We start from the raw sequence: 13,459 nt of genomic DNA, 5'->3' as shown, positions 1-13,459 counted from the left end.
CGTTTCGCCACAGCCCACACGCCTAAGAGGGAATTTGAGAACGTATGGGGGAGGGGCGGAGAGAACAGGCGGCTTGCACAGAGCATGCTCTAAGAGCCGTAAGTGGAGAGCCACGCATGCGCTGTGAAGCCGGGGTGGGTTGGCAGCAGGGAGGGGCTGGCGTGAGCGGGGTGCTGTGTTTATCCGGTTTTCTGGGTGGGCGGTCAAGGCGCACGCGTAAGGGCGAAAGGCGGTGGAGTTTGATATTGGAGTGCGCATGCGCGGAGCGAGCCGGTAGCTCTGGGAGGGTGTAGAGGGAGCTCTTAGAGGGGAAGCAGGGGAAAAGGGAAGCGAAGGGAAAGGAAAGGGCGGGGGGAGGGGTGAGAGTGTGCTCTGCGCATGCGTGCGGGCGCTAGCGACGACGGCGGCGGGGGAGTCTCGGGGATGACAGTGGCTTTGCCCGTTGGGGTAACGGTCGTCGTCGCCGGCAGGGCCTGAGGCGCCGCACAGTCCGCGGGATTTATTAAGGTCGCAGGAGCCCGGGCCCTACCGAGTTAAGAGTGGCGCGTGGAGTCAGGGTGAGGGCGGCGAGGCACGGGGGGAGGGGCCTGCGGCGGGGCCTTGCTGTGTGCTCTGGGCGGCGGCGGGGCCTGGCGGTGTGAGCGCTCGCCTCAGCTGCGGCCGGGCGGGAGCCGTGGGCGGCGGCGGCCGTCGTGCTTGGCCGAGGAGGTCTCCGTGTGTGCGGCGCGGAGAAGATGGCCGGGTAGTGAGGGGGCGGTGCTTGCGCCTGGTGACCTCGCAGTGAGCGACTGAGGAGCGAGGGGCGCCGCCGCGGCCCGACCGGGCCTGCTCCCCGCCCCCTCCCGCCGCCGCCGCCGCCGCCGCCGCCGCCGCCGCCTCCGGCCCGCGCACTTCCTCCCCGGCCCTCCCCAATCGGGTGGGGGACTCTCCTGCCCGCTTTGCCACCTCAGGGAACAGCGGGGTTGTAACCACCGGGGCGGAGAGCCAGGCGCAGTCCGGGCCCCGCGTCCGATATGGAGAGAGCGGCGGCGGCCTCCGCCAGCCGCAACTGCAACATTCGCCGCCGCCGCGTCTTGGTGCACTAGATTGAGGAAGTCGACGCCCGAGCCGTCCTCCTTGCCGTCGCCGCTACCTCTGCGCCGGGCGCTGTGATGGAGTAAGGGCCCTGCAGCCCGTGCGAAGCGTGCCCGCCCCTCGGACCGGGCCGGGGCCTGCTCCCGCGCCCGCCCAGCTCGCCCTGAGGAGGTGCCTCCGCGTCCGGAGATGCAGCGAAGGCCGCCCGCCGAGCCGCGGGGCTAGACTGAGCGCCGAGTCCCGGCCCGAGCGCCGAAGCCCCCGCGTTCTTCGCTCCGAGGCTGCCTGGGACAAACTCGAACGCTGGTTTCTATCTTTCTCTTTCTCTCTTTTTTTTTTTGTGTCTGCAAGTCTCAGGGACGGAGGAGGGGCGCCAAGGCCCCATGTGTGGGAGGATTGCTTCAGCTCCACAAACTTGCACGGATTTTGGTTACTACTTTGGCCAGTGGTTCTCTGATTTCCTCCGATTTGTTGCAAATTCGCCATTGTTCCCTGGCTGCTTACAAAGTTGGATCCGGAATTTCTTTTCAACCGGGAGCCAACGGTGTCGAAGTGTCTGCAATGAACCCCGTGAATGCTACTGCTCTCTACATTTCCGCGAGCCGCCTAGTGCTCAACTACGACCCCGGAGACCCCAAGGCGTTTACAGAGATTAACAGGCTCTTGCCTTACTTCCGACAGTCCCTCTCTTGCTGTGTTTGCGGTGAGACGCTTTTTATTGTTCCCTTTCAGTGCTTGTTTAAAAAAAATCTGGGCATTGGTAACAGGAGCGGTTTGGCGGTGTGGTGGTAGTTTTTATTAAGCTTTTGTTATTTGTGTATTAGTATACGGTCATTAGTTTCGTCAAAGGACTTTTTCCCGGCATTTCAGAAAGACAGCTCTTCTAAACCGTTTTGTACGGCGGCTTTAACGTTCAGAACTGTTAAATCGCCTCGGGTCAATTCCTTGCCATTTCTGTTGATGGTTTTATAAATGAGTGACGTATGCTTGCATATTGGTGCTTTTTTTTTTTCTTCAGCCTTTGCTACAAGAGCTGACAACACTTATCTTGGTGAAACGTGGTTAGGCCTGGTTAAAAAATGTACATGTGGCGTGTTTGCATTTCCCCAGACTGGTGTTATGTGTGGGTAGTGGTATAATCTGATACATCCACAGCCTGTGAACTCGGTGCAGAATTTTCCTCCGTGTTCTTCAACAAATGCTTTGACAGTTTGATTGTGAACAGTGAGCCCGGGAAGACTGATGGTACTCTTGTTTTTTAGCTGGTGGGATTTTTACAGGATTGTTCCTTGTTTTGTGGTTTTAATATGTTGTGGCCTAGTAGACGGTTATTTTAGATGGTTGGTTTTTTCCCCCCAAAATATTTTGTGCAGGGTAGGCTACTTTCAAGTTAGTTTTGAGAGGTGAAGGTATGCTAAATTGTCTAATGGAAGTGTCTCAAAGGTGCTAATAATTTGGATTAATTTTGTACTCATTATTACTTTTTAACTTTGCACCTTTTTTCAGAAAACCTGGACTGAAAACATTAATATGAGGGAAATGGCAACTGTCAAAAAAAAACCCAACACAACAGTGCTGTACTCCATTTCGTATTCTTATTTTGCCCCAAGTTTTGAGGTTTTGCTGATGCACTTGTTTAGTCAGAACTTGAGAAATTCAGGCAGGTTTTCACTTTAATCTTAATTAAAAGAAATTTTGTGGCTGTAGTGGCTGAAGGAGGATACGGTATTCATTTGAGAATCTTGCATCATTTTCTGAATAGCATTGGGGCAAGGCATTGAAGGGGGTGCAAAGGAGGTGGAGATTGTGTTTTTTGCATACCAGGTACTTAATCTTATAAACATTTAAGTAACTGTTAGAATGTGATTAAGTGCTGCTGTGACTGGTAACAGACACTTAACACCTTTAAAGGGAAGCATTTGCCCTGGGCAAATCACCACTGCCCTGGGCCTCAGTTTCTTAATGTGTAAAATGAGAGCTTTGGGTTAGATTCCAGATTTCCTTTCAGCTTAAATTTTAGTACTCCCTTACCCCACTTCCACTTTTTACGGAGTGCTTCTTTTTATGTCTTAACAGCTTTTGATATTTTTTGAACTGAGGAGATAGAGCTCCTATAACTTCCTTTTCAACAAACCTTTCTTTTGGGGGGGATTGCTACTCTTGTGATGTATGGGAAAGAGGGCAAAGGGCAGCCCATCCTAGCCTGCTAGAACAGCAATAGCGAGTGATGTCATTATCCAGGTAACACTCAAAGATCTGGTAAGTCTCCTTTTTACTAGGGGCATGGGAATTAACTGCCTAATTTAAGGGTGAAATGGTAGTTTTGAATCATGTAGATGCTTGGGATTTTAAGTTCTTATCAATAGCTTCAGGATAGTTGTGATCTAATTGAACATTTTTCCAAATTCTAACGTGGGTTTTAAAAAAATGAGATTAAAGATAAAGCTACATTTAAAAAAACCCAGTTGTAGCTTTTTTTTAAAAAGCCAATTTTGGCAACACAAGGGGAATTTTTCTGACAGTGGGACTTTGCCATTATTATTCCTTTTTGTTCAAGCTGCTACTGCATCCTATGGAAAAGATTTGTGGTTTCTACTTTTACCCTAATTATAATTGAGTAGATGGCATAAATTTCAGCAGTCTGGATGTAGGTTCAGGCCTACCCTCTCTGACCGACCGCCCCCCCATCTCTTTGTACATAAGTCTGTGGTTATCAGGAGATATTTGAATTCAGTTATTTGAATTCAGAGCCAGCATTTAATCATCTTTGTATCAGGTGTTGTCCTAGACTCACTTTTTTTCCTAGCTGAAAAGCATAAATACATTCAAATTAATAGGGCATGTGCAATCATATTTCATGAAGATAAATACGTAAAAGTTTAATTCTATCTTCGTGCTGTAAATAGGGAGTTTGTTTCATCAGGTCCTCTGAAGTCTGATCCAATCCTACCTTTTCAGTCTTACATTTAACTGCTCTCATATAATTTCTGTGCTTCAGCCAGGCTGATGTTTTTGCCTTTTCAAACATACATGCCCTGTGTCTACCTTCTCTTTTCCCCGCCTTTATTCTCTGAAGTCTCTTCTGCCTAAAAATACTTCTTTTCTCGATGGTGTAACTCATCGATTTCCTCCCTCCTCAGTGAATTCTTCCTTGCTCACTGCAGCAAAAAGTTACATTTGTCCTTTGAACCTCTAACCGTTTGTCCCAGTCATAGGCACTTAGAGCTCTTTGGGTGCTGCTTTCATATCTAATTCTTCTGATATCTTAGGGAAAATTTTCTATTTTTTTGTACATTTTTGTGTTCCTCCTGCCAGTCACTTGCCTGTTGGTGTTTGTGACAGACTCAGAGAAGGAAAATGAGACTCTACAAACTTTGCAGTTAAGTTCAAATCTTGTTTCTTCTACTTTAACTTTTTGGCTCAGTTTCCTTTACCTACAAAAGGGGATAATTATACCTTCAAGTTTGTTTCTCCACATTTGTATTATATGTGGGCTTATTTTTTAAGTGGGGAAAAGCCTGTTTAACCCATGAGATCAAGTCTATGGACTTGTTGTCTGGCACATATTAGGATGTGGTATCTGGCACATACTATGTGCTTAATATCCCACCCTTGTACAGATGTAGAGAAAGGTAGGAGGTGAGGGAAGAGACTGTACTATTGTCAGAACAATTATTGTCAAACCTAGATTATTCACTGGAACTATGGGTTTTGGATCATGGTTCTTTGAAATGTTAATTAGCTGATTATCACTGTTTATCAGTTCTTTTGTATATTTAAACTGTCTGAAACTTCTCGTGCATGGGATAGCAGTGCTCCAGAGAATTACTGTACTTTCTAGGTCACAGAAACAGTGACCAAGACAGTATTCCTGTGGGTACTATTTTTGTGTCCTTCCTTTCCCCTTGTTCTAAATGTTGGACTTTATCATTTATCAGAAAGTAGAATTTCTTTTGCTGGCATGAGATTTGATAAATTCTGCCCTAGGGATTTTAAGTTTTTCATTAAATTTTTAAGTCCTCAAACGATAGAACAAGTTTGGTATATAGAATCAAATCCTGTTAGAACTGGAAGGACATATTAAGTGGAAAAATATTAGTCTTTGAGATATTTGGAGTCCTGTAAGTTTATCATGTTTGAATCTCTACTAAGGCATATGGATATTTTTTTTGGTGTTTTAGTTAGAAACAAGGTGGTTCTGACTTGGGATTTATTGAATTGTTGTGAAACCTTTTGGACATCCAGTTTCTCATAACATGGGAAGTTGGGGTACCTGGGTGGCTCAGTCACTTAAGCATCTGCGTTAGGCTCAGGTCATGATCCCATAGTCCTGGGATTGAGCCCTGGGTCGTGGGGGAGCCTGCTTCTCCCTCTGCCTGCTGTTTCCCCTGCTTGTGCACTCTCTTAAATAAAATTTAAAAAAAAAAAATGGAAAGGGGCTGTAGATTAATGTTTCCCACTGACCTGGGGTTAACGTAGACTGATCAGGTTTTTGTTTTAAATGTTAAGGACTTAACAAAACCCTATCATCTTTTCTTACTATTTGTATTCTTATTTTCACTAGAAAGGAGGTAGTTTTTTGAGGGTGAGAGCCTTGCTTCTTCTCTTGTTCACTCTTTTTAGTCTTGTACCTGAGAGTTACTGGCTCAACAGGTATTTGTTGACAAGAGAAAGTCCCAAGGTGCAGATGTATTCTCAGAATAAAGCATATGCCTTAACTTTAAATAGATTAGCTCTATGAAAAATTACTTTTCATTTTCCTTTTTTTTCATTTGCCATTGTTTATGGACCCACATTGGAATTAGTGGGGTGTATGATCTCAAGAATCTTTTCTAGTCCTAGAATTCTGATTCTCCTCTTTTAGCAGAAGTACTTTTTGACTGAGCAAACGATTTATAATTAACATGAATGAAATGTGAACACATAGTTTGGAGTGACTTATTTTATTTTTTATTTTTTATTTTTTATTTTTATTTTTTTTAAAGATTTTATTTATTTAATTGACAGAGAGAGAGACAGAGAGAGAGGGAACACAAGCAGGGGGAGTGGGAGAGGGAGAAGCAGGCTTCCCGCCGAGCAGGGAGCCCGATGCGGGGCTCGATCCCAGGACCCTGGGATCATGACCTGAGCCGAAGGCAGTCGCTCAACCAACTGAGCCACCCAGGCGCCCCTGGAGTGACTTATTTTAAACTAATCTTTTAGATGGAAGCTAAAGTAGAAGGCCATTTGAACTTTTTAAAGATTTTACTTATTAGTACGTAAGAGAGCGAGCAGGAGTGGTGGAGGAGGTAGGGAGAGGAAGAAGCAGACTCCTGCTGAGCAGGGATCCTGAAGTGGGGCTGGATCCCAGGACCCCAAGATCATGACTTGAGCTGAAGGTAGATGCTTAACTGACTGAGCCACCCAGGCGCCCTTAAAAGGCTATTTGAATAATTGTACATAAATGTTATGTTAATGTTTTATACCTACATTTTTTCAAGTGTTTATTGATACTTAAGAATTTATTTTTTTGTACTTATCACTGTAATTAAAATTTTTCATTGCAGTGAACATAAAATTTAACTGCTCTAAAGTGTATAGTTCTGTAATGTTAAGTATATTTACATTGTTGTAAAACCAATTTTCACAACTTTTTCATCTTGCAAATCTGAAACTATATCCAACTACCCTCTGCAGCCCTGGTAACCACCATTCTACTTTCTGTCTGAATTTGATTATTCTAGATACTTCATATAAGTGGAATCATACAGTATAGGTCTTTCTGTGATTGGTTTATTTAATTTAGCCTAACGTCCTGAAGGTTCATCCATGTTGTAGCATGTGTAAGGGTTTCCTTCCTTTTTAAGGCTGAATAATATTCCATTGTGTGTGTCTGCCACAAATGTCCATTCATCAGTTAATGGACTTTTGGGTTGTTTCCACCTTTTGGCTCTTGTGAATATGCTGTAGTGAAGTGGGTGTGCACATAACTAAAGACCCTGCTTTCAGTTCTTTTGGGTGTATACTCAGAAATGGGATTGCTGGAATTGTGTACGGTATTTCCATTTTTAATTTTTTGAGGAACTTCCTTACTGTTTTCCATAGTGGTTACACCATTTTACAATCCCACCAGTAGTACAAGGGTTCCAGTTTCTCCACATCCTTGCTGGCACTTTTTTTTTTTTAATGGTAGACCATTCTTATGGGCATGAGGTGATGTCATTGTGGTTTTGATTTGCATTTCTCTAACGATGTTGATTATCTTCATATGCTTGCTGGCCATTGTATTATTTTTGGAGAATCACTATCATTTTTTATCTTGAGAACTTACTCGTTACGTTCTTAATCTGTTTTAAATGCTGGACTAGAAAGATGAACAAGACACATGGTCACTACCCATACGTTGTTCAGCGTTACAAAGAAGACCGAGAAGTAGATCAGCAATTATTGGGGGAAGTGCTGTGTTAGAGGCATTTATATTATACCAAAATCTCAAGCATCATAATAGAACGCTTGTAAGTTTATTGCATGTGTAAAAGTTGCAGAAATTAACCATAAATGAGTTTTCCCCTCCATATAACTTGCTTTTGAATAGCTCTTTGGATCAAAGTTTACGTGAACCTGATTGGTGTTAAGCAGTTTGGTTTACCGGGTTTTTTTCTTGGGACTTAAGTTCACCTGTTCTCTCTGGGAAGAATTCTCCAGGGAGCATTTATTTGGTAGGCTGGTAAGGAAGAACAGTAGTAATTTGAGAGAGTACATGAGAGGGGGGAGGGTTAAAGGGAGAAGCAGGCTCCTCGCTGAGCAGGGAGCCCAATGCGGGACTCGATCTCGGGACTCTGGGATCATGACCTGAACCTAAGGCAGTTGCTTAACCACCTGAGCCACCCAGGTGTCCCTGACTTTTCTCTTTTTAAAGATTAATATTTTTGTTCCCTTATCAGGAAATTAACTTAGATAAATTTAATTACTGTATATCTGGCCATTTTTCTTATTTTTTTCTTGCTCTGACTCAGTCCATAATATTTTAGCATAATTATTTTCATTCACTGCCTTTGTACTCCAGAAACTTCAAATCTGCAGAGTTAGAATATCTCGTTTTCTCAAGTTGTTTTAATCTGGTTTTCTAGCTAGTGTATTTTGTTTGCTGACTTTAGTTGTCAGCATTTGTCCATTTTCTTTATTGTTATAACGCATAGAAAATGTGCACTTAAAATGCTGTCTGGTCTCAAATTTGGAAATACATTTTCTGGCAAAGTTGAGTAGTTTTGAAATTCTTTATGTAACAATTAAAGGCATACCTAAAGTGGGGGTGGGTGGTCAGTGTATAACCTAAGGGCTTTTGAACTTCTGTCAATCCTGCTAAATGTCATTCCTGCTAAATGTCATTTCTTTGAAGTTTATGTCTATCTGATGTTCTGAAATTTGGGACTCTGGTCAGATTTAATATAGAAATCCAGGATCAGAAGGGAGCATTCTAATTCAGGCATCCTTGTGATTTCTGAATACTCTCTACAGTTAATCAGTTGGCTATCCGGCCTGTCACTGAACATATTCAGGATATGACATAGGATATCATATTCATCAGAAGCTGGGACTGTCTCAGGTATCCCTTTATGGTGTCATTGAGCTTACCAGCTCAATTTTTACATAGGTCTTACAAGGAAGATGTTACTAAATTACTCTTTATGATGAGAATTTCTGCCTAAAGCTTTAGGCAGAAAGGACCATAAATCAAACAGCCATCTCTTCACATCATATAATCTTTTCTGTATCATTCTTGAAAGTTAATCCAAGCCTTTCTGGAATATCTCTAGGGTAGGGTTCTAAATTAAATTCTACTCTACAAAATAACCGTATCATTGACAAGTTTTTAAAAACTTTCTTTCTAGAAAGTTCTTGCTTCCGCTTTGCCTAAGTCTCTTTTGTAATTGTCTGCCACTGATTTTTTTTTTTTTTTTTGTTCTCTGGAACAATTCAGGAAGCCTTTGATAAAATTTTAACCTTCTACTATTGGAAGACAGTTTTCATGTCTTTCCTGAGAAGATAAGCATCACTAAGTTACCTGTCCTGGAAGCATCCTGGTTTCAGTTTCTTCTAAAAGTGTGAACTTTTGTGTACATGCCCAGTATGGGTGGATGGGATTATCTGCCTTCAAAATTGGGATAAATTACTTGATTTCTTTTTGTTTTGTTTGTGAGATGAATGTGTTGGACTAGAGCAGATATTTGTTTGTGAATTTGGCTCCCAGACATTTTTTTTGCTTGGTTAAAAATTTACTGTGTTGGTGGTCAGCATTTTAAAGCCTAGAGTTCATGTAAAAATCCAAATTTTAGGTATCTCCTGGAAAATCATAAGGTCTGGCAACAGTGGATCTATGTTCCCTTGTGGCATGGCATCTCTGGCTGTAGTTGAGAGGAGGTTTGTCTTAGGGGTGGAGGTATGTCCTCTCCAGATTACCCTTGGTCCTACCTAACTTTTGTCACATTTACTTATTTTTTAAACTTTGGATGCTTGCTCCTATAGGCATTTGGATTTGTAATCCTCAGGAATGGAAGATTTTGTGAAGTCTCTTGTTGTGTCCGAGACACTGTCTTGAGCCATAGAATTCTATAATGTTGTTGGGATCTTGAATTAGTTTGTAAAACCTTACCTGGATCAGAATCAAGATTGCTTTATTTTGTTATGCAGTCAGAGAACATTTGTTGGTTCACAGTATTTCTGGTCAGTTAAAACATTTTCACAAGTTGGTTGATAGTGTTGTCCAAATCTATTCTTATGATTATCCATTTTGTCAATTTTTGAGAGGTGTTGAAATATCTTAATTATAATTATGGATTTGTCGGTTTATCTCTGGAGTTTTATCTGTTTTTGCTTCATGTGTTTTGAAGCTCTTTTGTTAGGTGCATACAACAATTTTGAATATGGAATATGGTTAAAATAAGTTCAATTTTTAATGTTCTGCTCTACTAATTCTGTCATCTGTTACTTCGGTGTTTGCTGTTCACTGATTTTTCTGCTCATTATGGGTCATATTTTTCTGCTTTTTTGCATGCCTAGTTAATTTTGACTCAAAGCCAGATACTGTAAATTTTACCTTGTTAATATTTTACCTTGTTGATGGATATTTTTGTAATGTAAGTATTCCTTGTTCTTGGGATGAGGTTAAATTACTTGGAAAGAGTTTGCTTGTTTTTGAGCTTTTGTTAGGTGGGACCAGACCTGCCTTTAGGGACTATTTTTTTCATACTACTAAGGCAAGAACCTTCTGATTGATTACTCTATTTGATTCATCCCTTGTGAATTAGGAATTTTCTTACTCTTAATGATGGTAATAGGTGCTGCCTCTGAGTTATTAGGGATTGTTCTCTTTGCTCCTTTCTGGGGGTTCTTTCTCCAGCTTGAGGTAATTTCCTCATATACATGTGCTAATTACTACTCAAAGGACTTGAAAGAGACCGGGTATAACTCTTAACTATAGAGAACAAACTGATGGTTACCAGCATGGAGGTGGGTGGGGGGATGGGTTAAATAGGTGATGGGGAGTAAGGAGTGCACTTGTGATGAGCACAGGGTAATGTATGGAAGTGTTGAATCACTATATTATACACCTGAAACTAGTATTACACTGTATGTTAACCAACTGGAATTAAAAAAAAAAAGACCTATATTATTTCTAGCTCTCTTTCCCTGTGCAGCTATCTTATCTCTAGTACTCTGGAGAAGTCAAGCTGTCTTGGCCTCCCAGCTTTGTCTTGTCAACTCAAAAATACAAGAATTCCAAACCCTAAATTACATTCTCAATTTTTTATTTTTTTTATTTTTTTATTTTGTTTTTATTTTTATTTTTTTAAAGATTTTATTTATTTGACAGAGACAATGCGAGAGAGGGAACACAAGCAGAGGGAGTGGGAGGAGAAGCAGGCTTCCTGCTGAGCAGGGAGCAGGTTGCGGGGCTCGATCCCAGCATCCTGGGATCAGGACCAGAGCCGAAGGCAGACATTTAACGACTGAGCCACCGGGGCGCCCCGCATTCTCAATTTCTTAATCTATGTTAGCATTAATGAGTTTCCAAACAAGATACATCATTTTATTTTTTTTATTTTTTTTTAAAGATTTTATTTATTTATTTGAGAGAGAGAATGAGAGATAGAAAGCACGAGAGGGAAGAGGGTCAGAGGGAGAAGCAGACTCTCTGCTGAGCAGGAAGCCCGATGCGGGACTCGATCCCGGGACTCCAGCATCATGACCTGAGCCGAAGGCAGTCGCTTAACCAACTGAGCCACCCAGGCGCCCAAGATACATCATTTTAGAGTAGTCACCAAAATGCATTTTTTTAACATAATTTAAATAAGATGTAGCCCTTGTTAGTTAGAAGTCAGAATTTGTAGGTTTTATTAAAATGAACTTTATAGTATAATCTTTAATAAAATGCTGATTACATTTTTTTCCTTAAAATTATTTCATCACATTTCCCACTTAAATGATTAGAAAAAATACCCAGGAGTTCTTGTTACTGTAAAAGACGGCATCAAGGCAGAAAAGGTGAAAAGTATCTTCAGTGGTTCCTAATTCTAATTCTGTTTGTGCATAAGAATTACATGAGGAGGTTTTTAAAAATGTATATTCCTGGGCAGTTTCTCCAGAAATTCTGGAGGAGGCCACATAGGTGATTCAGTATTAACCCTGGGATGACAGTAGTGCTGTCTTGGAATTCTCCTCGTGCCAGGTTAACAGGTGCACTTAAAAAAAGAACACGTGCCAATAAATATAAGCAATGCTGTGTTAAGCAAGTTTCATGACAGTATTCAGTTTTAAGACACTGACGTGTTTTGGGATCACTGTCCAAGAGAATATGAGGACAAACCTGTTTATGCCTTCTGGTTCAGTGGAACACTAGTTGGGAAATTTGGAACTGAATTTATATTGATTAATTTGATTAATGTTTGGTTGTTCAACTTAATTGTGACTAACTGACCAGCCTGTATTATCTTATTGGTAATAATTTAATATGAGACCAGTATTGCTTTGCTAAAATATGAAAATAATGGAATATTACAAAAGTGCTCTGTAACCACAAAACACTATAAAAGTCTCCCTTAAGTGATTATTAAGATAAATGACATCTGACTTTCTCTTTTAATTCTTATTAGAATATGAAACGAGGTATGACTTGAGCTCATGACTGTGTTGTGGTTCTGAGTGATTATACGTCATCCATTTAATAATCTATGGTGTGTTTGGTTTTTTTAGTTTATAATAGTAGTTGACTGGTGAAGCTTATTACCTTTATAAACTATGACATCTCCAAGAGCATCAGGAAGTATTTTTCATAGTTTTAGGTTAACCAAAGACAAAGTTAAACTGAAGTTTAACCACTCAGATGTTTGGTAAACAGCTTGGCTTGAGTAACATTCATACTTTTAAAAATGCAGTGTTTAACTGTTAATTTTCATTTCACAGCAAACTAGTTGTATTTCTTTTCCCAAACTGGAAACACAGAATTTGTGTTTTTTTCATCCCACCATTTCCCTGGCATACGTATATTTAGCTGTCACTGGTATCATTGTAGTAGTACTTTGTTACTTAAAATGATGTAATTGATATAATGAATTTTTTAATAATTACTTGGTCAGGTGGCCAAGATACTTCGTTCTGTATCACCATTTTTATTTTTTTAATTTTTTTAAAGATTTTATTTATTTGAGAGAGAGAGAATGAGAGATAGAGAGCATGAGAGGGAAGAGGGTCAGAGGGAGAAGCAGACTCCCTGCTGAGCAGGGAGCCCGATGTGGGACTCGATCCCGGGACTCCAGGATCATGACCTGAGCCGAAGGCAGTCGCTTAACCAACTGAGCCACCCAGGCGCCCTGTATCACCATTTTTAGTGACTTACGCATATCTGTCATACTATTTCCTTCCTTATTTTAAATAAAAATGTGTATTTTTCTGTCATACTAGGGGGCTAATGGTGGGCTGGTGGTCTAGGGCGTAGCAGCTTAAATACTGAGAGAACTAAAAATTTCTTTGAAACCTTCTTTGTCCTTTGAACCTGTTACTATTTTGAGGCATGTATTTGCTTTTTGGTTTACTACTAAAATAAATGTGTGGAAGTTTAAGGGAACATATTTAAGTGATGCTCAATCAAAAATTTAAAGACCTGGATTAGGAATCTGTACTAAGAGGAAAATGGTGCTGTCTTAGGAGAGTTGTTCTCTGGTCTCAGATTCATTTCTCTTTGACTTGAGCCCATTATTATTTATAGTAGCACTCATGCTCATGAATTTTGCCTAATGAAAAGATTTTTAAGAGGTTTAGCCTTCAACGTACGGCACAGGGTTTTTGCAAGACTAAAAACAGGCTTTTTAAGAAGAACAGTTGTAGGGACGCCTGGGTGGCTCAGTCA

General features: G+C 41.1%; 1 protein-coding gene across 1 annotated transcript in view; it reads left to right on the top strand.

Moving 5' to 3' along the window:
* The first annotated feature begins 922 nt into the window (after nt 1–922).
* The window catches only part of MSL2 (MSL complex subunit 2), a 32,427-nt gene continuing 19,890 nt past the window's right edge, over nt 923–13,459 (top strand). Inside the window, exon 1 of the mRNA XM_027587229.2 lies at nt 923–1,777. Coding sequence (XP_027443030.1) covers nt 1,636–1,777 — 142 coding nt within the window. The 5' untranslated portion in view covers nt 923–1,635. The remainder of the gene's footprint in view (nt 1,778–13,459) is intronic.

This window comes from Zalophus californianus, chromosome 1 (genome assembly GCF_009762305.2).
Source record: "Zalophus californianus isolate mZalCal1 chromosome 1, mZalCal1.pri.v2, whole genome shotgun sequence".
NCBI lineage: Eukaryota > Metazoa > Chordata > Mammalia > Carnivora > Otariidae > Zalophus > Zalophus californianus.
Note: the sequence above shows the minus strand (reverse complement) of the source record. Positions and strands in the feature narration are given on the sequence as shown.